At 36.7% G+C, this 25,945-nt stretch overlaps 1 protein-coding gene across 7 annotated transcripts in view; it reads left to right on the top strand.

The window, feature by feature from the left end:
- The window catches only part of ANK2 (ankyrin 2), a 695,484-nt gene that overhangs the window by 207,560 nt on the left and 461,979 nt on the right, over positions 1-25,945 (top strand). For 6 of the 7 annotated variants that reach the window (XM_050792409.1, XM_050792407.1, XM_050792403.1 and 3 more), the window contains exon 2: positions 7,835-7,894. The exons of the other annotated variant lie outside the window; for it this stretch is intronic. In XM_050792409.1, coding sequence (XP_050648366.1) covers positions 7,835-7,894 — 60 coding nt within the window. The remainder of the gene's footprint in view (positions 1-7,834; positions 7,895-25,945) is intronic. 7 annotated transcript variants of the gene reach the window in all.

Here is a 25,945-nt window from a genome sequence, read left to right as displayed (position 1 = left end):
GGAGCCTGGGGTTCTTTGACCCAGTCTGCCAATATTCCGTTTCTTTGTTCAATGCCTCTTGTTCATGTCTTCATCCTTGTTACTTTTTTCATTTTCCCCTTCTCCGCAATAGGAGTTCAAATGGAAAACATCATCTGTCTCAAGCAGAAGTCATTTGCATACATCGTTATGAAGAAAAGCAACTGATTTTCTTTAACCTCTTAGGATCAGCCTCTTTATTTTTCACATTTCTTCAGGGTAGTAAGAGGATTGCCGATCAGAAATTAGTTGGCCATTAAAATTTCCTCATCTGTGAAAATGAAGGGATTAAAACAGATCATCTCTTAAGGATCTTTCTAGCCCTAAAAATATCCATGCACTGATGATGTTCAGTCTTTTTATGGGGGAGGCCAGATGGATGCTCAGCTCTCCATGCTGTGCATCTGCTTGGTCAGTGGCTTGAACATCTGTTTAGGACCTGTGATACCAAGGCATTGCAATTCCCCTTGCTCACCGTTTCAGCTAGCAGCGGCAGAATGCCTCTCCAGAAGGTGTCAGCACTCTTGTCTCTGGAAGAGCTTTTTATTCCCGTTATTTCCAAGAATAATAAGAACTAGTTTCCTGTATATTTCCTTTTTGAGGCTGGGAGATCTATTTTGTGGTAGTGAAGAAAATATGCATATTCTTCTCAAATATCTCAAAAAAACAGATTTACTATCAAATCAATATTAATTCATAGGACATAAACTATAAATCAAAAAGGTGAGAAAATATTTTGACATTTTATCAAAGGAGAAGCCAACCATCTTTATTTTATTAATAGACTACTTTTTAGAACATTTGTACGTTTATAGAAAAATTGAGTGAATAGTACAGAGTTATGGGATTATCCTTTCTCCTTAATTTCTTCTTTGTTAACATTTCATATTAGCATGGTATATTTATTGTAATTAATAACAAATTATTATTAAATAAAGTTATTGTGTTATTATTAAGTAAAGTCCATAGTTTATTGAGATTTTTAAAGTTTTTAACCAAATGCCCCTTTTCTCTTCTAGGATACCACGTTTATATAGTTGTGTCTTGTTAGTCTCCTCTTGTCTGTAACAGCTTCATAGGCTTTCTTTGTTTTTTACGCTCTTGACAGTTTTGAGGAGTACTGGTTAAGTACATTGTGGGATATCCCTTTATTGAAATTTGTCTATGATTTTCTCATAGATTACATGTTTTGATCACAGAATAAAGTGCCGTTTTCATCACATTATATCAAGAGTAGCACTGTGAACATGACAGTGCTGTTGATGTGAACTCTGGTCACTTGGCTGACACAGTGTTTATAAGGTTTCTCCACTGAAGCCAACCATTTTTAAACCAGTGTTGACTACTCTTTCAAATAAAAATTCTAGATTCCATATTTGGAAATTAATTTAAAACTCACTCGAGAAAAAGACCTTGAAAATAATAAAAACAAATGAAACAGTTCATTTTCTTCTTTCTCCTGTCTAATGAACATAGACCTAAATAACTAGCTCATGACTTAGTCAGCCCTTTTTCCAAGAGAAAGAATTTTTTTTGTAGTTGGCACACCAGGAGATAAAAGAGGAGGAAGCAGAGGATGGTGTTTTTCTCTGGGATGTGTCAGCTCCATGATGAAATTGTTGCCCTACAGACACTGATCCACAACTGTCAGTTCAGATATTTCATTCCGACTGAGAGACACTGAAAGAAATGACCACCATGGAGGGTATTTTCAGCATTTCTAATACCTCACTTAGGGAAGGGAAAGGCATTTCCTAACCCTTGTGTGCTGCTTCCTAGCTCAACTCTATCCAGGTTGATGGGGGTTGTGAAGACTTTCCTGTGGGTGTAATCTCATTGTTTTTATTTAAAAATGAGTGAAAGCAATAGTACAAAGACTTGAATATCTTTATGCATATTTTAATTGTAGTGAAAGTTAGGAAAATAATTTCTTTAACAGAATACAGAGGTGACCTTAGTAATTAGGATTCCAAATACCACATGTTGGAGCTCAGAAAAAAGGAGCTCCCTTTCAATTAAACTGGTTGCTTAAATTTGTGTATTTACATATTTTCTTAGTAACATCCAAAATAATTTTAAACTATTTATAGTTTTCTCATTTTGTTAGTTGCTATTTACATTATTACTAAGATGAATGTGCATATACAATTTCTTCTTTTTTCTCTCTCTGGCCCCATAAAAACACCATTTTCTTAGCCATTAGCATAGATGAGAGGATTCTAAACAAGGTTTTCTCTGTAGGATTGGGTACAACGTAGGCACCTAATAGCCTGAACTATTTTATGAATACTAGAAATAAATTATAAGTAGTACGAGAATTAAATTACTTCTTCTGCATTTCTAATATCCATCACGTCTTCTTCAGTTTCAGTGGTAGTATCTTAGTTTCCCATCTTCATTTTCTCTGCTTTTCATCAATCCATCCTGTAGCCAGAGCAAGTTTTCTAAATATTAAACTTAATCACGTCCTTTGTCCATATCTGCTCACCATGATGACTCTGGATTGCTGTCATTAGTTTTCCATCCTGCATCTCCTATATGATTATAAGATCTGTGAGTGCAGGAACAGTGTCTCATTCACCTTTGAACAACCCCCTGCACACTGTAGACTCAAAAACCACAGGGTGAATGAATGATATAGCTATTTTGAGGGGTCATCTCTCTGTATAGACCAAAATTTTGGTGGTGTTTTTGTCTTACTGGCCACATTTCATGAGGCTCTTAAAAAAGTCTTTTGTGGAAAATTTCAAATGTGGACCAAAGTAAGGAGAATAATATAAGGAATCTCATGTATCCACTTAGCTTCAAAAATTGTCATCATTTTACTGATTTTGTTCCATCTATTTTCCACCCCACATTTTTTTGGTTTCATTTTTCCAGAGCATTTTAAAGTGAACACCAGACATTATGTCATTTTACCTGTAAATATTTTATTATGCCTCTAACTAGCAAGACATTTAAAAAAACCATATCCACCATGCCATTATTACACCTCTTTAAGATAGTTTAGTATCAAATATCTAATACCCGTATCTCCCTGATATCTCTTATCTCAAACCTGCCTTTTTTTTCAATTGGTTTGTTCAGATTAGGATCCATACATGGTCTGTACATTGCTTTTGGTTATGATGAAGCATTATTTAATGTTCACACATGGGGAGTATGATTTATGTCAAAGATGGTAAGTGATGATCTGCATAAATAATGTATTTCCTGACAGACACTGGGGACTTCAAAAGTAGGGGAGGGGGAACAAGGGGGAGGGGGTTAAAGTTTATCTATTGGGTACAATGTTCTCTATTTGAACTTACCTTGAGAAATCCTGCTTTGTACATTTGCTTAAGCCAATATTAACCCCACTTAACACCTTCCTTCAAGTCTCCCTCTTTCCATCTTTCTCCTTCCCCCAATTTCTATTTCTATTCTGTCCTCTTAATTATGTCAAAACTCAGCTTAAGTTTCATCACCTCTGTGAAGACTACCCTCCACCAAGCCCTTTAATGCCTGACCCACCAATATGCCTTCTAATTTACATTGCTTGATTTATAAAACCAATTACAGATAAGACCAAGGCTTCTTGAAGCAGGAAAATCTAGATTTGGTTTTCATTCCTGCCATTGATTAGCAATATGGTGTTGGGCAAGAGCCTCACTTTCCTTGTCTGCAGAATGTAGATAATAGGAGGGTTTTCATGAAGTTGTTTTGAATACCAGTTGAGATAATGTATGTAGTCAATATAATTTTTGGTACTTGGAAATGCACTATAAGTTATAAGTTTTTATTATTAACTTTTTTGGTTTCATTATGTCATCTCCAACTAGATTGGAAGGCACCTATATAATGCCTTATACACTGTTAGCACTGCATGCCTTTTTGTAGGGAGTCATTTTTTTGAGTATTAGAGTGACCACATTTAGCTCCTGGGATTTCAACAGCCATCTAACTATTCATTCAATTATTCAGATATGGGTTTTTAGCAGTTGTAATTGGATAACTATAAGGTATAAATGGAAGCATACATTCCAGAAAATGGCTAGAATATGAGGGAAAGCAACGTTATCTATTATTTAGTATCTTAGTGCTTGTTAAAGTTAGGAGAAAAAAGTACTGGGTTAAAATGAGTGAGTCTTCATCTTTATAGGAAGTTTTTTATAAAGTTTGGGAGGAAAGAGATGCTGATAAACTGATGCTGAAAGTATCTAGTTAATTTTTTGTTACAAATGGTTTTCAGTGTTGTTTCTTTGCAACCTCAAAGCAAAATCTCTGCCTTAAAAGAAGAAAAAGGCCAGGCACGGTGGCTCATGCCTGTAATCCCAGCACTTTGGGAGGCTGAGGCAGGCGGATCATGAGGTCAGGAGTTTGAGACCAGCCTGACAAACATGGTGAAACTCCATCTCTACTAAAAATACAAAAATTAGCTGGGCATGGTGGCGTGTGCCTGTAATCCCAGCTACTCAGGAAGGAGGCTGAGGCAGGAGAATCGCTTAAACCCAGGAGGCAGAGGTTGCAGTGAGCCAAGATCATGCCACTGCACTCCAGCCTGGGTGACAGAGTGAGACTCCGTCTCAAAAAAAAAAAAAAAAAAAAGAAGAAGAAGAAGAAGAAAAGAAAAAGAGATGTAATATATTTCACCATCGAAAGTTATTCAACAGCCAGAGGCCAGGAGAATCAAATTGAATTGTGAATCTGAAGGCAGCCAGGAAAGTGCATTTTAAACTGAGCTAAGCATAAGACACTGCATCATTAAGAGAGAAGAGTTACAGACTCACAGTGAAGAGGAGAGCACTTAAATCGCTCTTGAGTTTCTTGGAGAAGAATAAACATGTATGCAAAAGCCCAGGAACTGGTTTTTCAGTTTCAAAAGGAAATAATGTGTGTTCTGTCAGTGGAACTGAGTATTCAAAGGCTCTACAGATCAGCCCAATGGGAGCTGGAAGCAAGGACTTTAAGCAGTAGCTTTGTGTCTTTGGCAGTCTCTTGAAATTGGGACTAAAATTAAAAGTAGCTGAGTGCAACCAGTTCTAAATGTCAGATGGAACACTTTGCTCAGCATGCCGTGCACAACATTGATTTTCCTATGTTCCACACTGTTGTGTGAGATGTTGAATCAGGTTCCTGTTAGCGCATTCACTAATATAAGAGCTGGAAAGCAACTTGGTCCACAATTAATATTCTGTGATGTTACTGTCTATATGCCTTGGACTTTAATTGGGCCAGGTTTTTGTGAACCTGTTTTATTGTTTTGACACCTGGAGGTTATGTTCTTATTTCAATTTGATTAGTCTTTTTCTTTTAATTTTTTTTTTTTTTTTTTTTTAATTTTTTTGAGACGGAGTCTCACTGTGTCGCCCAGGCTGGAGTGCAGTGGCCGGATCTCAGCTCACTGCAAGCTCCGCCTCCCGGGTTTACGCCATTCTCCTGCCTCAGCCTCCCGAGTAGCTGGGACTACAGGCGCCCGCCACCTTGCCCGGCTAGGTTTTTGTATTTTTTAGTAGAGACGGGGTTTCGCAGTGTTAGCCAGGATGATGTCGATCTCCTGACCTCGTGATCCGCCCCTCTCGGCCTCCCAAAGTGCTGGGATTACAGGCTTGAGCCACCGCGCCCGGCCTTGATTAGTCTTTTTCATAGAAAGTTCTTATGAATGCTTAAATGTTGTCCTTTCTGAATTTGTACTAAGACACAGAGAGGATTGTTCACCACATACAAAGTGAATTATGGGAAGATTTTTCTTCAAAGAAGTATTATGGTACCTATCTGATAACTGTCGTTACATACACAATTCCAAGGAAATTTTAAAAACGGTGGTTGTGATTTCAGTGTCTGAATACGTGTTTATAATTTTAATAGCTCCTATTAAGGTTTATGTGAATGTGGACACCATATCTGTTGAAACTATAATATTTTAATCTAGACAAAAAGTAGATCAAGTAAGATAAGGGGAAGAAAGAGGACTGGGGGCATTGAACATGGTATGTGCCAGACGGCTATTCCCGGGAGTTCAGAGAGCCTCCTGGAAACTGAAGAATGACACTTCCTTGACTCCATCATAATAGCTCAAAATATTAATAGTTCACAAGTGAGATAGTGAAAACCCTCTGGCCAAGAAAATCCAGGATTGTTTCACATTGGGCTATGGTCCTCAAACTTCCAACTGCATCAAAATTATCTGGAAGGCTTGTTAAAACACATAGTATTGGGCCCCACTTCCAGTTTCTTGTTGGAAGGTGGAGGGGGGCCTGAGAATTTGCATCTCTAACGAGTTTCCACGTGATGCTCATTCTGCTGGTCTAGGAACCACTGGTATAAGGCAGTGATTCTTGCCATATTTTCCTATGCTTTAATATGCAGAGGGATCATCTTGGAGAGTTTGTAGAAAGTGTAGTCTTTAAAAAGTATACTGACGTGCGACTCAACACTGAGATTTCTGAAAAAGCACGCTTAGTGATTCTGCTGTAATTGGTCCAGGGATCCTAAGCCACTGGATCATTTCTAACACTTAGTATTTGAGTCTTTCATGTTTTCATAACTATTCATGGGCTTGAATGTCAGTGAATGGCTGTTAAAGTTCCAATATGCTTTGAAGAATAAGAGAAAATAAAGTAGAAGCATGGCCATATGTTAGTGGCTTAATGATACCAGAGGTGAAATAAAATCTCATTAAAGTCTGATATATTGGCCGGGCGCGGTGGCTCAAGCCTGTAATCCCAGCACTTTGGGAGGCCGAGAGGGGCGGATCACGAGGTCAGGAGATCGAGACCATCCTGGCTAATACGGTGAAACCCCATCTTTACTAAAAAATACAAAAAAAAAAACTAGCCGGGCGAAGTGGCGGGCGCCTGTAGTCCCAGCTACTCGGGAGGCTGAGGCAGGAGAATGGCGTAAACCCGGGAGGCGGAGCTTGCAGTGAGCTGAGATCCGGCCACTGCACTCCAGCCTGGGCGACAGAGCCAGAGTCCGTCTCAAAAAAAAAAAAAAAAAGTCTGATATATTGTGCTACAATAATGCGAGCAGTTAGCATAACCTGATGTAATATAACAAGATTTTGGCATTAAAAACGTGTCCAATCTCTTGCTATTGTGTAACATGTAAATAAACCAAATCTTTTGAAAGGAAGCAGCAAAATATAATAAAAAAAGAAGACTTTAGAGATGGATATATCCTGGCTCTGGCATTTGCAATGCTGGTCAAGTCATGTAAACTTTATGATGTTTAGTTTTTCTTACCTGTAAAGAAGACTTAGTAATTCCTATTTTACGACTTGTCATGAAGGATAAATAGATACGATATATGAGATGGCTAGTGTAGCTGCTGACATATTGTAGATGTTTAACAAATGGCAGTTATAAAAGGAAGAAGAAGGGATAGGCCACACGTATCTGTCATTTCTTAGTTTTTGTCATTGACTGTTAGATAGGGAATGCTTATTCAATTTAATACTCTTTGGTCAGCAATTTCAGGCAATGCTTTTTCATGCATTTAGACAGACTCTGAAAGTAAACATAGTCACTCAAGATTCTTATGAATCTACTTATGATTGAATGGACATTCTCATGTTTTAAAAAATCTATTTCTCTTACATATTAATAGGCTATTTTTCATCTTTTATCACATTCTGTTTTGGTTACTTTACTGAACTCTTGAAATGTTCAAATATTTTTGCTTTGCTCTTTTGCATTTATAATAGTGACTTTTTAAAATGAAGAACTCTATCAGTGCCTGCTACAAACTTATTTTGATTTGAAATATAGAAACTGTTCTTAATGATAAATTGAAATGGTTTCAAACTTCTAATATTTTCTCTTTTTTATCCTTTTAGGTAAGTAATGAAAAGAGACATGAAGAATTGATATTTCAAATGACCACCATGTTGCAAAAGGTACTTCTGGTATTTTAAATATTACTTTAAAAGAATCTTATAAAAAGACATGGAGGTTAGCATGTAACTAAGTACTATTTTGGTAAAAACAATTTTTATGAAAACAGATTTAAAGATGTCATGGCATTAACAATTTTGTAATTATAAGAAATGTAATATACTGTAAGATTTTTCTTTCTGTAGTCTAGGCAATTATCATCGGTATTGTTTGGGAATTGTTGGTAAATAGATTGATTGTCTCTTCCTCAAGATATTCGTTGCTGGAAAAAGGGAGGTGGAGGAAAGAAATTTGAATAAATAGACATAATAAACACATTGAGATTTGTTCACCAAAGTCATCTATTTTCTCTAAGAACTTATGAACTTGTTTTCTGTGATCAGAACATTATCTTCATAATTACTTATAAAATTGATTGCTATAAGCTTGTCAATAAAGTAATTTGATTCTAAATAATTCAAACAGATTGCATCCATATGGAGAATTCTCCAGATTCTACATTTAAATAAAGGGGAAGGAGGGAAGAAGAAAATATTAGACTTACATAATAGAATGTAAAAATTATTAGTCTATTTATATCGCATACATGATTTGGGGAAATCTGCTTGTATTTTTAAGTCATGAATCTCATCTACAAGAATACATTTCTTTTCTAGAAGGAATCTATGAAATATTGTGAAAATCATCTCATTTGGTTACAGAGGAAAAAATTACATGGTGAACTATTAGATGAGTTGTATGACATCATTAACATTGACAATCATGCAAATATCCATGATGTTTCAGGTGCCATAAATCATATATGGTGTCTTTGTACTAGTTTAATAATTTAATCCAAGAACAGAAGATATGCGAGAATGCCAAAAGAGGAGAAATCAACTTAGCTTTTTAATAAAATTGTAATTTTTAACTCATTTCTCATTTTGCTTAGAAATTTCCTCAAGACCTTACAAAATTCAGGTCATGTACTATTGAAGATAAGATAAAAGGAGGGGGGAATAACTTAAAAATTTGTCCTCTTCGAATGATAGTTATTTAACATATATTTTCTATACTTTGTGGCTATTCTTTTGAGTGCTAAAGGAGAATTAGACAATTTTATTAATGTTGATAAAGAGACAGCATTAATCAGCTTGGGCTATTTTCTTTTTGTTTTGTTTTTTGAGACAGGGTCTCCCTCTGTCACCCAGGCTGGGGTGCAGTAGTACAATCATGGCTCACTGCAGCCTCCTCCTTCCGGGCTCAAGTGATCCTCCCACCTCAGCCTGCTGAGTAACTGGAACTACAGACATGCACCACCATGCCTGACTAATTTTTAATTTTTTTGTAGAGATGGGTTCTGACTATGTTGCCCAGGCTGGTCGTGAGCTTCTGAGCTCAAGTGATCTGCCCACCTCAGCCTCCCACAGTGCTGGGATTATAGGCATGAGTCACTGTGCCTGGCCAGCTTGGGCTATTTTTAAAAGGGCAGATATTACTCTGCTTTATTATATAATTAATATTATTATATGAATATATTTCAATACATTTTGCATCATTTGAGACTTCCAGGTATAAAAGCTAAGTCAGAAGTTGGATAGGTGAATCTTAGAAGCTCGAAGGAAAGATCTGTGATTATAATATGAAAAAGAACCAATTCCACTTCTTGACAAAGAAGGGAAGAATAATGATTTGTAGTGAGTGCCAAATGTTGCTGACAGGTCAAAGAAGATAAATCCATCAACAAACCAGCAGGAGTTTTATATGTAAATGTCCTGAGTAACTTTGGCAAGGGAAATTTCGGTAGAGAAGCAAGGGCAGAAACCAGACCGGAGTGGTTTGAGGAGTAAATAAGAGATAAGGGGATGCAGTTAGCAAAAAAGATAGATTTTTGAAAATTTTGTCAGGAAATGAAAGTGCGGAGAATCCAGCGTCTGGATAGGGAAGTTGGGTTGAGAGAATCTTAAACATGTTTACATTTTAATGGGAACAGTGCAAAAAGAGAGAGATCGGAGGTATGGGTTTCTGAAAAGGAAGGAAGTGATGGAGGAGGTGGTCTAGGAACGGGAATTACCTATAGCCAGTGGGAAGGACAACACGCACATCAACACAGCTAAGGCAATCTCTGTAGGATACGTACAGATACAGATAGGTTTGTAGATATGGTAGGGAAAACTGAAGGGGGTGTCAAGAAAAAGTTTGTAATTTCTCTGTGAAGAAGATGTGGCCAGAGTTGTTAGTGAGTATTTGAGGAAAAGGGCAAGGATTGAAGTATTGTTTGTGGAGAATGAGAGACAGAGAGATCAATATTAGATTAGGCAAGTACTGATGACTGGGAATTTGTAGTATCATCAAACTCCTTAAATTTATAAGCGTATTAAGTACACGAATATTACTCTCTAAAAATCAGAAATCAGGGATAATCTGTTTTGAGGGAAGGTATAAGAAAGGTTTGACTCTTCTTAGGTCCTCAGTTTTGGTTTGTGTCCTAATGACAGCATTTTCATGGCAAAATTTAAGGACACTTTTTACATATGTATACATGTGCCAGCACACCTGCACGTTGTGCACATGTATCCTAGAACTTAAAGTATTAAAAAAAAAACTTTTTGACCTTGAAGAAAGGATTACTTTAGCACTCCAAAATGTATGTCTTTTTTGCCATGACTGAAGAGAGGCTGCTGTCCTTACCCAGGTGTCCTTAGGTAGGCACATTCTTTCTGCTCTGCTACGCATTCTTTGGACAGTAGAGTTAGACTGAAAGTGTTAAACAGGCCCTGAAGATGAAAGACTTCAGTTTGCTGACTTTGAATTAGAAGAAGGTTAATATGTCCATTTAACTAGAAACTCTAAATTTCTGCTTCCCATGTGACTTTTAGGAGTGTTTACTTGAGGGCATAGAGCTCTTTATAAGACTGAAGGGATCTTTTAGTTCAGGTACTTAAATTTTTTTTTTTTTTTAGTTACAAAACCGTTTTGAAAAATAAAATCTGGCATTAACAAAGAGAACTATTCTGACTGCAGTGGGCATGGGGGATATGGAACCCACCCACTTATCCCTCTTCTTTCCCCTCCTCCTCATCCCACTTTCAGGAAGTTCCCCGGAGACATCCTCATTGAGTCTGGTGGCTCCATTAAACATCGTTTGAAAAGTACAATTCTAGGTGATCACAACTATATCGAATTTCAGCGAAACATGAAATTCTTAAGATAAATTAACTGTGGTTTGAGGATAATTTTTTTCTTTACAATTAAAATAGGCAGGTTAGTATCTACTTTAACCTAAAGTATAAATTATCTTATATTGATAATTTTAGTGATAGTAGATACTGATTTTATCAAGGAAGCTCAACAAAAACCACTGCTAAATATATTGCAAATCTGGGATTTGAAAAGCCAAGCCCTCCTTTTAATTAATTTTGCTGATCAGGATTACCAAAGTTCGTAAATGTGGAGCCCTTCACTAAGCTCATGAGTAGAACTGTTCTTCATTATCCTCAAAGGATAGATATATGACTGTAGCAGGGAGGATTAACTGCCTTGATCTTGAACAGCCATGAAAGCATGTAGTATGAGTTGCCAGGATGTTGCTTTTCCATTAGGGTATGACTTTGCCTAGGGCTGAAAACATCCATAAAGATGGGATAGAAGTTTTCAACCACACTTTTTATGTTGGAAAGCAGAGTATTGATAAAGTAGAAAAGCCAAAATAAGAAATGGTTAAAAGAGGGTTAAACTGGAGTATGAAGAACTTGCTAACAGAGTGATAAAGACAATTAAAGAGGGCAGTTTAACTTGAGTTATTGTTAATATTTAGCAATGCAATGAGGTGGATATTGTAACTTGGTTTTATATTTGATGAAATGGAGGCTCATACAGGTTAAGTAACTTGTCAAACTCATACTGCGAATCACCAGCAAATGTGGCAGAGCCAAAATTCAGATCCAGATCATTTTATTTTAAGACTAAAATAGGCTGGTGAAGTCAGACTGAACAAACAGACAGCTAGGATGAGATGTAGTTGAGACTGGGAGAGACATAGCAAGAAAAGGGCTGGTCTTCAAAATCAAAGAGTGCTACTCAAGTCAAATACCTACAATGGCTCACTGAGAAAAAAGTGGCTTTGAGAGTCCAATGAAGGTTTATATCCTTAGAACCTGCTTCCTTTTTAGTCACTTCCTCACAACCTTCCCTCTAAATACTATAATGATTAGAGGACTGTCTCTGCAGGACTTAGGCCTCTTGGGACTTATGCCACCAAAAGCTATTAATACCGAGGTCAGATAGGAAGATCTCTGGCTGGCTGAGGACTCCCCATGGTTTTCCTGGCTTTGGAAGTCTGGCTCATTGATTGGGATTGGGGGGCCCTTTCATTCCAAAACTCATTTCCTGCTGAAGTTGAAGCAACTCAGTCTGGCCAGTGACCCTGCCATCTTCTATTCTGTTGTATATCCCTGAACCACATGTAGAAGCAAATCACAAAAGGAAATGAGAATAATTAAAAGGGTTAAGTATGAAATGATATGGACCAGATTTAAAATTTTGTCTCATGTTTTTAAAAGTTGTTTTTGGGCCGGGCGCGGTGGCTCAAGACTGTAATCCCAGCACTTTGGGAGGCTGAGACGGGCGGATCACAAGGTCAGGAGATCGAGACCATCCTGGCTAACACGGTGAAACCCCATCTCTACTAAAAAAAAATACAAAAAACTAGCCGGGCGAGGTGGCGGGCGCCTGTAGTCCAGCTACTCGGGAGGCTGAGGCAGGAGAATGGCGTAAACCTGGGAGGCGGAGCTTGCAGTGAGCTGAGATCCGGCCACTGCACTCCAGCCTGGGCGACAGAGCGAGACTCCGTCTCAAAAAAAAAAAAAAAAAAACAACAGTTGTTTTCAAGGCCTAGGAGGACCTCTGGGACGACTGGAAGAAAATAGCGAAGACTAAACTTTTTAGATACTGGGGAATAGAATACCTTGCATTAACATGATTATTGATGAGTGTATATTTCTGTTTGCATATGATGCCAAAAATCTTTTGTATACTTCAGTGGTGTTAATTTCCCATCTACTTGTGTAAACTAGGTGTAATCTTTGAGCCATTTCCTGAAGTGATGGAATAGTCACCCTTTGTTCTGGTCAATAATTGTAACATAATTTGCTTAAATTTAGATAACTGAAGCTTGGTATTTTCTGGAATTCTTTTTCCTGAAGAACATATATAAATGGGAGTAATGATAGAGTTAAGTTTGTTCGTCTTAATCCGTTTATTAAGTGTTTCTAACCATCAAATCAAATGGGAGATTTCTAGTCTCTCTCTCATCTAAACTTAATAGATATCTTATCCTTGTACTGTAACTGTATTTTATATGGAGTTCTTGTGACCAGAGAAAATAATTATCTTTTGTTTCCTACTTTTTTTTGTTTTGTTGTTTTGTTTGGGTTAAAATGGTTTATAATCTACATTAAAACTCTTCTTGGTTCTTATACGAAAAAAGATGAAAATGAAAACACAATAAACCAAAGTAGCACGAGTTTTTTTGAAAGAAAAGAACTGAATTTTGGGGAAAAAGTATTCACTCTGTGACGAGTGTTTCTGTACCCTACCTGGAACCAATTCCTTATTTTGTGGTTAGTCTATGTATAGCAGAGACTGTGTAGAAGGTATTGGTATCTGATAAAAGTGAACAAAGTTCTAATGAGCTCATTCATTATTTACTTTTTTCAAAGCAAAGATTTTTTTTCTTCCTTTCCCACAATTTCTCCATTTAATTCATACACATTAATTGTAATTCTAGAAATGCTAGTAATTCTCTATTATAGTTACTATGATGGTCATAGAATTAATGAAGGGTACAACAGTAAAATTTGTGTTAATTATTATCAACCGTATTCTTTATTGTTTAAAATTTTGCAAACAAATAAATAATAGAATAAGCATTAATTTCCACAAACTTATATGAATCACAGTGATCTCCAATGTCTGTGTTTACATGCTTAGAGGCAAAACATATAAAGAAATAGGAGCTTAGCCTAATCAGTGAACTAAATCTGAAAATACTGATCTCACAGAAAAGATCATGCCCTCCGCAGCATGAATCTGGCCCTCTTCATTTTGCTTTCCTCAGCGGGGGCTGTTCAGTGGTGCAAAGAAAACATTGTAAAATGCTTACAGTTTTTAGAAGTGCTTCTGAGTTCTTTAAATAATGGTAAGAGTTGCAAATCTTATAGGAAGGACCTATCACAGAAAAGGTTTATTCAGTTGCACAGGGAATGGTGAACTCCAGTTACTGAGAGCTGCTCTAAAGAGAAATACTTATAAGAAAGGGGTACTGAAGTATTCATTATCATAAAACTTAAAGAGAACAAATGTGTGTTTCATTGCACATCTAAACCTAATATCTGTAAAGGGGATCTGTGGCAGCCAGCAGAGGGAGAAAGTGAAATTCTGTAGACAGATAAAAGGGAACTTTCAACACCCAGCTTATGTTTTTGGCAGAGATTCAATGCACTGGGAATTCTCCAGCAAAATGGGTTGCACTTGGCAGATCTGCAAATATGCATATTTCTGCTCAGTACAATCAGGCAAACATAGAGATTTCCAGAGGAACTAATTATCTTTTGTCTTTTTTACCTTGGAAAGAGGATAATATTTGGAAGACAACTATTAAGAGATTTTAGAGGCAATGTTTAAAAAAATGTTGAAAGAGGATTCTATATTTAGCCTTCTTTTAAAAAGTTTTTAATACCCATTTGTAGTCCCAAAATAATTTATCATAATTGGCAGAAGCTCAAGTCATTTGGTTTATAATTTGAAGACTTTTGTTTATTATTTGCCATTTGCCTTTTTTTTTTGTTTTTTGTTTTTTTTTGTTTGTTTGTTTGTTTGTTTTTTTAGATGGAGTCTTGCTCTGTCACCAGGCTGGAGTGCAATGGCACGATCTCGGCTCACTGCAGCCTCCGACACCCGGGTTCAAGCAATTCTCCTGCCTCAGCCTCCCAAGTAGCTGGGATTACAGGCGTAAGCCATCATACCTGGCTAATTTTTATATTTTTAGTAGAGATGAGGTTTCACCATGTTGGCTAGCAGTGTGCTTTTTTTTTTTTTTTTTTTTTAAGAGATGATATATCTCACTACATTGCCCAAGCTGTACTTGAACTCCTGGGCTTAAGAGATCCTTCCACTTCAGCCTGTTGAATAGCTGGGACTATGGGTGCATGCCCACACCTGGGTGCCATTATCAATATATTTTTAAACTCTGTTGCTATGTTTTCCCTTATTATGTTGTCATTGACACTAGGGAGAAGCTAAAGTTTCTCTATATAATATATTTTGTCAGGTCATTCAGATAAAAAAAGAAAAAAGCTATGTACATAAGATATTTAGAGAATTATTTGAGTTAGCTAGAAAAATAGTTTAAGTTTTAAAAGTGAGTTAGCTAAAAATACATCTATTTAATTGATTCTTGTGCTCATAATTATGTCTTCTTTGTTGTTAAGAAGCTGATGTGGCACTTTAGGGACAGCAAGTGCAGTTCAAAACAAATTTTCCCCTTTCTGATGAATATTTTTTAAGTGACAACAATTGGAAAAAAGGAGGAACCGGGTATGTGGGCCAATTATTTCCGAACACTTATTTTCTATGAAAAGATGACCAAACCCTGATACCCTGATAAAATATATTACTTTAGAAGCCATTTATTCCTACTTCAAAGTTCCCAAGCAAAATTTCACTCGTGTAGTATTGAATTTAAGAAAATCTAGTTGCCGTTTTTTGAGTGGGGTAAGGGGCAGTATATATTATGACTTTCCTATCCCTCTCATTTTCTTATATTTTAAGTGGGGAATCCCAAAGTAAAAACATATATTCCTAGAAAAGTAACATGAAGAATATCACACAATTATGAGAGCTGGATAGAGGATAGCCCACACTATAGTTTCTAGAAGACCAAATTTGTGAGCAGCCTAATTTATTTTGATATTTTTAGGAAGAAGTCAGCCAGGTGACCAGAGTGAAGTAGAGATGTGTGTTTGTAAATTAAATAATTTTTAGGTTCTGGTCCCAGCTATTTGGGAGGCTGAGGTGGGAGGATAGCTACAGCCCAGGAGTTCAAGTCCAGCCTGGGCAACATAGTGAGACCATGTCTTTAAAGTAAATAAATATTAAAAAATAATTTTCAGGTTCTACAAATGACTACATCTAGGAAAACATGATGTAATGAATGTTGGTGGGGTGGGGTGGGGTGGGGTGGGGTAGGGTGGGGTGGGGGAAGCACTAGACTGAAAATCCCCTGAAGTCTTTAAGTTTTTTTCCAAATTTATAATTTTATGTTATAATATGTAGATGATTGCAACAAGGTACATTATATAGGCTCAGGATGCCTATGTAACAGTAAAAAAAACTCATATTAGCTCAGGTGGTAGAGTACAAAGTTTTTCATATCTATTGTTGCTAGGATCAATCCCATTCTAACCATCCAAATTATTTGATAATAGCATAGTGCTATATTAAATATTACTTGAATATTAAAATTTGTGTAAATGGCCAGTAATGGGTACTTAATTCCCTTTCTGTAATGTAGAGTTTTATGGCAAAATGGAGCTTATTGTAAAGGATTTTGACTAGTTTAATTATTTTTCCTGTTGAATATGTAAAGTCAATATTATCAGTCTCCCTGTGTTACCTAGGCTTGCCTTGAACTCCTGGGCTCAAGCAATCCTACCACCTCAACCTCCTGTACACAATGTATTTTAATGTTAAAACAATTGAGTTTACTTTGTACTTTTACTTATTCTAAACTTTCTTAATACTGTGCTTCTGATCAGCATTAATTTTTGAATAATACATTTTGAAACTATATGTTCTTAAATTTTGCTCAGTTAAGTTTTGGAATCTGTATATGAGTTTAACACCTTGAATTCTCTGGATGGTTAAAAAATCTCTTTATAGCCTCTATTTCCCTCATTTGTACAAGTTTACAGATTGCCTCATCTATAAACTTGTTAGAATGCATCATAAAGTATATCTTGTTAGATATACTTATTTTTGTTCAGTAACTTGAGAGCCCTATTTGGAAATCATAGAGAAGTTATAACATAGTGCATGGACTAGAGTTTGAAAGAGATCCAAAACTTATAAAAATGAGTCAATTTGACATGGAATTTAGATAAATACAGCATCTTTGAAATATTTTTTCTATATATATATTTAATATTAGAGAACTTTCATGGATATTTATCCTGTTTTTTTTTTGATGGGAATATTTTGTTGAGTAATAGTAACATCTATAGTTCTTACTTTCTACTAAGGAACTCAGGCACATCATACTTTGAGATAGATTATTTTCGGGTTTCTTTTTAGGTAGATTTTTATTATCCTCATTTTGTGAAAGTGGACACTGGGGCTTCTGTAACTTGTTTGGGTCACATCAGTGGTGGTTCAAGTAGACTTCAAATCCACCTGTCTGACTCCAAAACTCATGCTTTTCATCATGAAGTCAAACTGTAACTTACGTATCTAAATACATCTATAATTGTTTTATATTAAGATAATGATGAAAAACCCATTTGTGTTACTATTATTATATCAGTCATTTACAAAATTGATGTAGGGTAAAATTACGTGTGCATATGTATCTAAAGTGAATTAAAATCTGGCTGGGCATCGTGGCTTACGCCTGTAATTCCAGCACTTTGGGAGGCCGAGGCGGGGGGATCACTTGAGGCCAGGAGTTGGAGACCAGCCTGGCTAACATGATGAAACCCCGTCTCTACTAAAAATATAAAAAAATTAGCCAGGTGTGGTGGCACTTGCCCATAATCCCAGCTACCTGGGAGGCTGAGATAGAAGAATCACTCGAACTTGGAGGCAGAGGTTGCAGTGAGCCGAGATGGTGCCACTGCACTCCAGCCTAGGTGACAGAGCAAGACTCCATCTCAAAAAAAAAAAAAAAAAAAAAAAAAAAAGTGAACTAAAATCAGATTTTTCCCTTCTTTGCTTACTTTTCTTTCTGTGATCTGAGGAAAACAAAAGGACCCAGCCCATGTGGCTTCACATTGGGAAGAAGAAGCACCCACTGTTTCCTAAAATTTAGAGCTAGAAGGGGCTGGAAAGAGCCAACCCTACCCCTGATTTTTTAGAATCAAATTCCTGTATCACAGTTGAAATGATTGTCAAAGGTAAGAACATAATGTTTGTCTGTTGGGGGAAAAAGTCTGTTGGGGATACCTGAAGGAATACGCGAATTTGAAGATGTGAATTCTATTTTTGGAAAGCTTAATGCAGCAGAGGCTGATATAATGGCAAGTGACGGCTGCTTCTGGGGCTGAGTCCCATGACTACCGCTTTCTCCTGAATAGTTACTGGAAAATACATCTAGACTAAAGTTTATGACTAAATTTAGGGCCTGTATGTTCTGATTTTCCCTGGATAATAAGGCTGTGAGTTCTAGTGAATTGAATTGAGTTACAGAAATTAGATTATCATGCTTTTCCTAGTTGTTATTGTTCTTTATACAACTTACATGTTTCTTAGAGCAGGAATCTTCTTAACTTCAAGATCCTCAGGGACTCAGCGTTCATGATGGGAGCTCAGCAAATGTACTGGGATAGACAGAGAAATGATATTTGTTTTTTTTTTTGAGACGGAGTCTTGCTCTGTCGCCCAGGCTGGAGTGCAGTGGCGCGATCTCGGCTCACTGCAAGCTCCGCCTCCCGGGTTCACGCCATTCTCCTGCCTCAGCCTCCTGAGTAGCTGGGACTACAGGCGCCTGCACCGCACCCGGCTAATGTTTTTTTTTTTTTTTTTTTTTTTGTATTTTTAGTAGAGACGGGGTTTCACCGTGGTCTCAATCTCCTGACCTTGTGATCCGCCCGCCTCAGCCTCCCAAAGTGCTGGGATTACAGGCGTGAGCCACTGCGCCCGGCCGAGAAATGATATTTGTGTATGTCAAACTTGATCTAAAGACCACTTTACCAAGAACATGAGGCCCAACAGAAAAATAAGACTTTAAATAGATGTTTGTAAAGGATAAATTTCAAAGAAAAATATAAAATGGGGTCTATTTTAAACTTAAAAGACTGGTAGCAAGATAGTATGAATTATTTTTTCATTTGGGCGGGCACAGTGGCTCATCCCTATAGTCCCAACACTTTGGGAGGCCGAGTTGGGTGGATCTCTTGAGTCCAGGAGTTCAACACCAGCCTTGGCAAGGGGGTGAATCCCCGTCTCTACAAAACATATAAAAAAAAATTAGCCGGGCATGGTAGCATACACCTGTAGTCCCAGCTACTTAGAAGGCTGAGATGGGAGGAGCCCTTGAGCCTGGGAGGATGAGGCTGCAGTGAGTCAAGATTGTGCCACTGCACTCCAGACTGGGCAACAGAGCAAGACTCTTTCAATAAATAAATAAATAAATAATAAATAAATTTTTTCTTCAGTTTATTTTGGGATTTAATCCTGCATTTGCTTTCATTATTGAGGCTTTGCAATTTTGTTTCTGGGCACATGAATTTGCTTAGTATAATTATTATACAAGTATATACTTACTATAACATTATCACAGAATAACATGGAACATTGCCTTTTATCACAGAATTTTTTTTTTTTTTTTTTTTTTTTTTTTTTTTGACATGCTCTGTCACCCAGGCTAGTGCAAAACTGCAAGCTTAATTCTCCTGCCTCATATAGCAAAAGGCGCCCGCCACCTCGCCCGGCTTTTTTTTATAGAGACGGGGTTTCCTGTGTAATCTCTTCGTATCCGTGGCCTTGCTGGGATTACAGGCTTGTCTGGCCTCTTTATGTTTTTATTGTCATATGATATTTGATATTTAGATGCTGCATTGAGAAAAACTGTTGTGTGAGTTTAAGATAAAAATTTATTGTTAAACTACCTAGTAAAAATATGTTTGTTTTATAGCTCAAATAGCACCATTTACTTCTGAATTTTGATTGTTATGGTTCCTGAATTAATACACCTGTCACATGAATCTGTAGGATTTTTGTGTTCTGACATGGTTCTGATGAGGAAATGGGCTAATATTAAACCTAATAGTTTATGGATATAAGTGACAAAAATCTGCCTTTTTCAGTTATTGAAAGTTGCTGCACTAAATGTACTATGCTAAAGCATCTTAATAACTGAGCAGGACTGTGAGCCTCAGTGATAGAAAATAGGAGAATATGGGGTTATTAATCAAAATCACCTTTCATGTACGTCATAATTCTATACCTAAACTACAGTTATGAAGCAGAGGAAACGGATCTGTGAAAACTTGAATGATCAATGCATAAATACAATTCCTGCCTTTAATCTATTAACTATTTAAGTATTTCAGTGAAACAATTGTAGTCTGTACATTTGGTAGCAGTTTGGATAGCGATGTTACTACGAGTAAAAGTGTCAACTTTCTACCAAGACCTCATTCTTCTTAATGGCTGGGATTGAGTCACTTTAATAGCTCCCATTCCTAGCACAAGGTCAGACACATTAAAAAAGTAAAGAGCAAACAAAACCCCAAAACTCTGATACACATTTGTCAGATAAATGAATAGGTGAGGATTTATGAGAATATATTCAACCAATATAATAGCATCAGGATTTGCTATTCAATGTATTTTAATAAGCAATTCAATGATCAAATTATATATCTCCTTATTATATATAAAGTACTGTGGTAGGTACTTCAGTGGCATTAAGATGGGCCCTGATTTTAAGGAACTTAGAATCATAAAGAAAATATATAGGGACAACTTAAATTCCAGTGCTATAAATGCTATGGGAGCAGAGAGGCATGGTTTGAATAAAGACCGATGGATGTTCTGGAAATGAGGAAAAGCATATGCAAAGGCAGGGGGATGTGTGTAACATGCAAATTCCAGAGCAGCAAGTCATTCCAGATAGCTACACCTCAGGGTTTGTGGATAAGATAGGTTTGAGTTGTGGTTTCCAAGAACTACACAGCTACTTTATGCTACCAACTTTCTGCTAAAGCGACAAGCGCCACAGTGAAAAAGAGCTTCTCACAGACTCTTTATTGGTAGCTCTCTTGGATCTAAAACGCATTCCTTTTCATATTACATCCTGGTCAATTCTACAGACTTTTAATGCTCCCAACTTCCAATGTTGTTGCTTATTCTCCTATTTGAGATTTTGCTTTATAACTTTAGATTTGATGTCCTGAAGCAATATACTTATCCTCCACCACCAACACTGCCATGATTGGAATTCCTGTGGCTGATACAAACTGTAGGACTACATTGGAGGTAAAATTGGAAAGAAAAAAATGTGGAGCTCAGATCTTGAGGGAACCTTTATTCCATGTGTTACATGTTGAAAATCTAAGAGAAAGAAGTGGCATTGACAATAAACCTCAACTGTTTGGATATTAAGATATATTATTAGATGACATACATATCTTGGGGATTTATCATGGTTCAGCATTGAATCCTTACTTTGTAGGCTCAGAAACTAAGTTTTTCAGTGCACTAAGAAGAGAGCAGTCTCTTAGAGGTGAATTCACATTAAGTAACCTCACAGGAAGTGATGTATAATATGGACTTTCAATGTATTGTCACATAAAATTTCAATAGTTGTGCCAAATTAATTTGGTGTTCTGATTTTATGGGTCAATAAAACTATGTGGGAACAAAATATTAACCAAAAGATTTTTACATAAGCACGAGACCAGAAGAAGGGGAAAAAATAATATAATTTGATTGTCAATGGCATCAGCCTAGTACCTCAAAGCACTACCTGCATAAAAAAGGTTATCTGGCTACCAGGATTGGAGTGCTGGAGATTTGGGGCCTGCTCATTGCTTCCCTTGCTTGGGCTGGCACTATCAAAATCTTTCTTCTCTGACCCTGCTTTACCTGTCAGTTCTTTACTTATGCTTTTAGTCAAAGCATTCTTCTGAGTAGTCACCTATTCAAGAGGTTAAATGGGTTTTATTGCACAGGCCATCTGATTGATTAGGGGCAGCTTCCTGGAAAAGTCTTGAGAAGGGCTCTGAGCTCAGCCAAGCTCAGTGGACTAGCGTGCTCCCGAGGTGATGGTTGAAGTCTGCCCGGGTTCAGGGAGGGTGGAATGAAGATAGCTTGATGCATATGCCATCCTTGCATAAATAATTCAGGTTATGAAAGCACCTGAAAGAACATAAGTGGGAAAGTGACATCAACAAGTTTTCATTTAGTGAAAAAACAAAAAAGATGATCAAGTCACTTTCCCAGATTTGTCCCACCCACCCTCACTCTGAATGTAAGCTATTTGACAGTAGCCGGGAGATGTGGCAGAAACACCCAAGTCTGGACACCAGTTTTCTATGATCGCCTTCACCATGGCTGCTACATTTATTGTCTGAGTGAATATTATTTTTCCTGTTTGAAGAATAGAGAGGAGAATGATGCCACACTCTAACAAATAAAACTAAAAAGCATGACAGTAATATTAATGATGCAATCTGCTGTCTTCTTAAGTGTTTTGAATGTTATTTGGCATATCAACAGAATGAATAGTTTTGGATTGCAAATGATTTTTTGTATCCTTTAATTTTCATGCTATTTGCTTTCTGTTTTTGAAAATTTGTTGAATATTTTCCATGACAGTTTGTTTTTCTAAATTCCCACTTGTTTGTTTGCTTGGCTGTTGTCTATTTGGCTACTTCTGGAACGTGGAATTCATGTTTGCATATTATTATATCTGCATAATTATTTGAGTTTATATATAGCTAATCAGGGGTGGTAATATGCTCTGCTTTAATTGACCCCTGATTACTTCTGCTTTCTATGGATTTTCTATTTTCTTTCACTTTTTAGTTAATAAAGATTTATTTATCATTTTCCACATGCAAATACTCTTTTAGGCCTGACTAAAGCAGAACTTTTCTCAGCTTAGAATAAATTTCCTAGTATACTGGAATATGCATACTAATACTGTCTTTCAGTCTTAGCTCCATATTGACAATTGGCAATAGCATCTTTTGTATTAGATGGATTTATAGGTGATAGTGAAGACTTGTAGCTGTTATATGGAGCAGGGTATAGCATTAAAGCAATTTATTATTTTATAATTTGTACTTCCATTAGCGTTACTCATCTTTTATCTCTTTATCACAGCTATTTTTATTTGTAAATGTTAACTATTTTTTAATGTTTATAAAAACAAGCATTATTTTAAATTAAAAACTCTATAGAAACTCGCTCATTGATGGTCATTAATGTCGGTTGAAGTCCAACGTGTCAGGTAAGGAAATAAAACAATTAGTTTATTTTATGAAGTCCAATTTAATATAATTAATGTATATTCTAATGTTCATATATATTTATTTTTAATGTGCCTAAGTATTAACAATGTGAGATACATAGAACTTTCAATATTTTCTTTATTTTTCCTAAGACAAATGAAATAAGTATAATACCAAATTTATTTTCCTTAACAAAAACTAACAAGTAGAAAATTCATAAACCAGTGTTTTATTCAAACTCCTATCATATAAAATAGTCATGTCTTTGCTTTAATTTTACTAAGTGTTTTGCAAATGTAGCAAACTGTGGCCAAACTAATGTTCCAGTTGAGAAATACAAAAGTGAACTTTAAGTGCATTATATCTGCCATTAATGAAAATGGAACATCTTAATGCAAGAATAAATATCACTTTGATTAGTGAATCTGTCAGCCTAACTATAGCTTTTCTTTCTTGCAGCTATTAATAATTTATTATACTTAGAGTTGAATAATAATTTATTATATTTAGAGTTGAATAATAATTTATATACTTAGAGTTGAATAATAACATTATGGAATTTTAGGTTTCCTGGGAAGGGCCTTTTCAGATCATTTGGTCCAATGATATTATTTTAAGTATTATAGGAGTAAAAGTTCTTCCTCTCTCCAGTTAGTGGCAAAATTAGGTCTAGAACTGGTGTCCCTCGCCTCTAAGCCCAGGACTCTTTTTCACCACTCTATATTGCCTCTGATTTATATGGCATGTAATATCCACTAATCCTTTATAAGACACAAAGTCAATCTGCATTTGTAATGTTTAATGAGAAGACTCAACTCATTCTTCTTTTTAACCAATGTTTATAAAACATATTGTGTGCTGGCAACAACTACTGAGATGGTTTCAGGGAGAGACATGATCTCATGACATTAGAGTGGGAAATGTCCATATATACTGCCTTCCTACAGCCAAATAAAATGTGTTTCCTATCAAAAAAACCAATCAGTTAAGAAATAATAAACGTTTCCAAAATATTATACATATACCAGAGGATGTAGAATGTAACACTAAAGGGACAAAATGCATTTTATTTCTATGTTTTAAAAATCTGAACAAAGTACAACAGTCTTTAAGGATCTTTGATTGTTTAAACATACATTTTACTTTTACTTATAAATTGAACATTAATATCTTAAATTATCTTGGATTTCCACGGGATTTACCATATTAGTTATAAATAGTGTGCAGTTCAGCACAGATAAGCCATTTATTTGCTTACTTTCCTTATATAGTGTGTATTTTCATACTGCCATCAAGGATGGTCTGTTCTATTCTTATTTTAGTTGAACCCTCATATTCACTATACCGTATTGCACACACATGTACTTGAAGATCAAGGATGCCCTCTTGTGCCTCACCTCCCACTTTTATTGTTTTGAATGCCAAATAGAAAATAGTTAAATTTTATATTTAAAGTTAAACCTAAATAAAAGCTGTTGTATAGCTCATGGATCTCTGATAAAATATTCAGGGAATTTTATTTATTTAAACATATCATGTTATTAGAGTGTTTTTAATGGTGATTAGTCCAAATGAATAATTTTATGTATTATTTTCTTTTTCTTTCTTTATTTTTATTTTATTTTATTTTTTTGGGACAGGGTTTCACTCTATTGCCCAGGCTGGAGTGCAGTGGTGCGATCTTGGCTCAAACAATCGTCTCATCTCAGCCTTCCAAGTAGCTGGGACTACAGGCATGTGCCATGCCCTCTAATTTTTGTATTTTTTGTAGAGACGGGGTTTTGCCATGTTGCTCAGGCTGGTCTTGAATTCCTGAGCTCGGGCAATTCTCTGCCTCGGCCTCCCAAAGTGCTGGGATTACAGGCATGAGCCAACGCACTCGGCTGATTCTGTGTATTATTTACTTATGAGTAATATTTTCTGCATTATATTTCTTTTTTTTTTTTTTTTTTTTTTGAGACTGAGTCTGGCTCTGCTGCCCAGGTTGGACTGCAGTGGCGCGATCTCGGCTCACTGCAAGCTCCGCCACCCGGGTCCACGCCATTCTCCTGCCTCAGCCTCCCGAGTAGCTGGGACTACAGGCGCCCGCCACCACACCCAGCTAATTTTTAAAATATTTTTAGTAGAGACGGGGTTTCACTGTGTTAGCCGGGATGGTGCATTAGGTTTCTTTAGGGTTTTTTTTTTTCTTCTTCTTTTTTTTTTACTGTTCTATAATCTGACATTTCTTTTTTTTTCTTTTTTTTTTTTTTTTTTTTTTTTTTGAGACGGAGTCTTGCTCTGTGCCCCAGGCTGGAGTGCAGTGGCGCGATCTCGGCTCACTGCAGGCTCCGCCCCCCGGGTTCACGCCATTCTCCTGCCTCAGCCTCCCGAGTAGCTGGGACTACAGGCGCCCGCCACCACGCCCGGCTAATTTTTTGTATTTTTTTTAGTAGAGATGAGGTTTCACGGTGTTAGCCAGGATGGTCTCGATCTCCTGACCTTGTGATCCGCCCGCCTCGGCCTCCCAAAGTGCTGGGATTACAGGCTTGAGCCACCGCGCCCAGCCATAATCTGACATTTCTAAAAGTAGAAATAATTTTGAGGATTGTGAGGTACCATTCCTCTAATTATTTTTTTAAAGAGATGGGGTCTTGCCATATTGCTCAGGCTGGAGTGCAGTGGCAATTCACAGGTGCAATCATAGCACACTACAACCTCAAACTCCTGGGTTCAAGCTGTCCTCTAGCCTCAGCCTCCAGTGTAGCTGGGACTATAGACACATGCCACTGTACTTGACTTCTGATTTTTTTCAGAACTTAAAGGGAGAATTTAAAATACCTTTCTATTTTTTTTGCATTA

The sequence above is a fragment of the Macaca thibetana genome, chromosome 5 (genome assembly GCF_024542745.1).
Source record: "Macaca thibetana thibetana isolate TM-01 chromosome 5, ASM2454274v1, whole genome shotgun sequence".
Classification (NCBI taxonomy): Eukaryota; Metazoa; Chordata; class Mammalia; order Primates; family Cercopithecidae; genus Macaca; species Macaca thibetana.
This window is presented reverse-complemented; position numbering and strand designations above follow the sequence as displayed.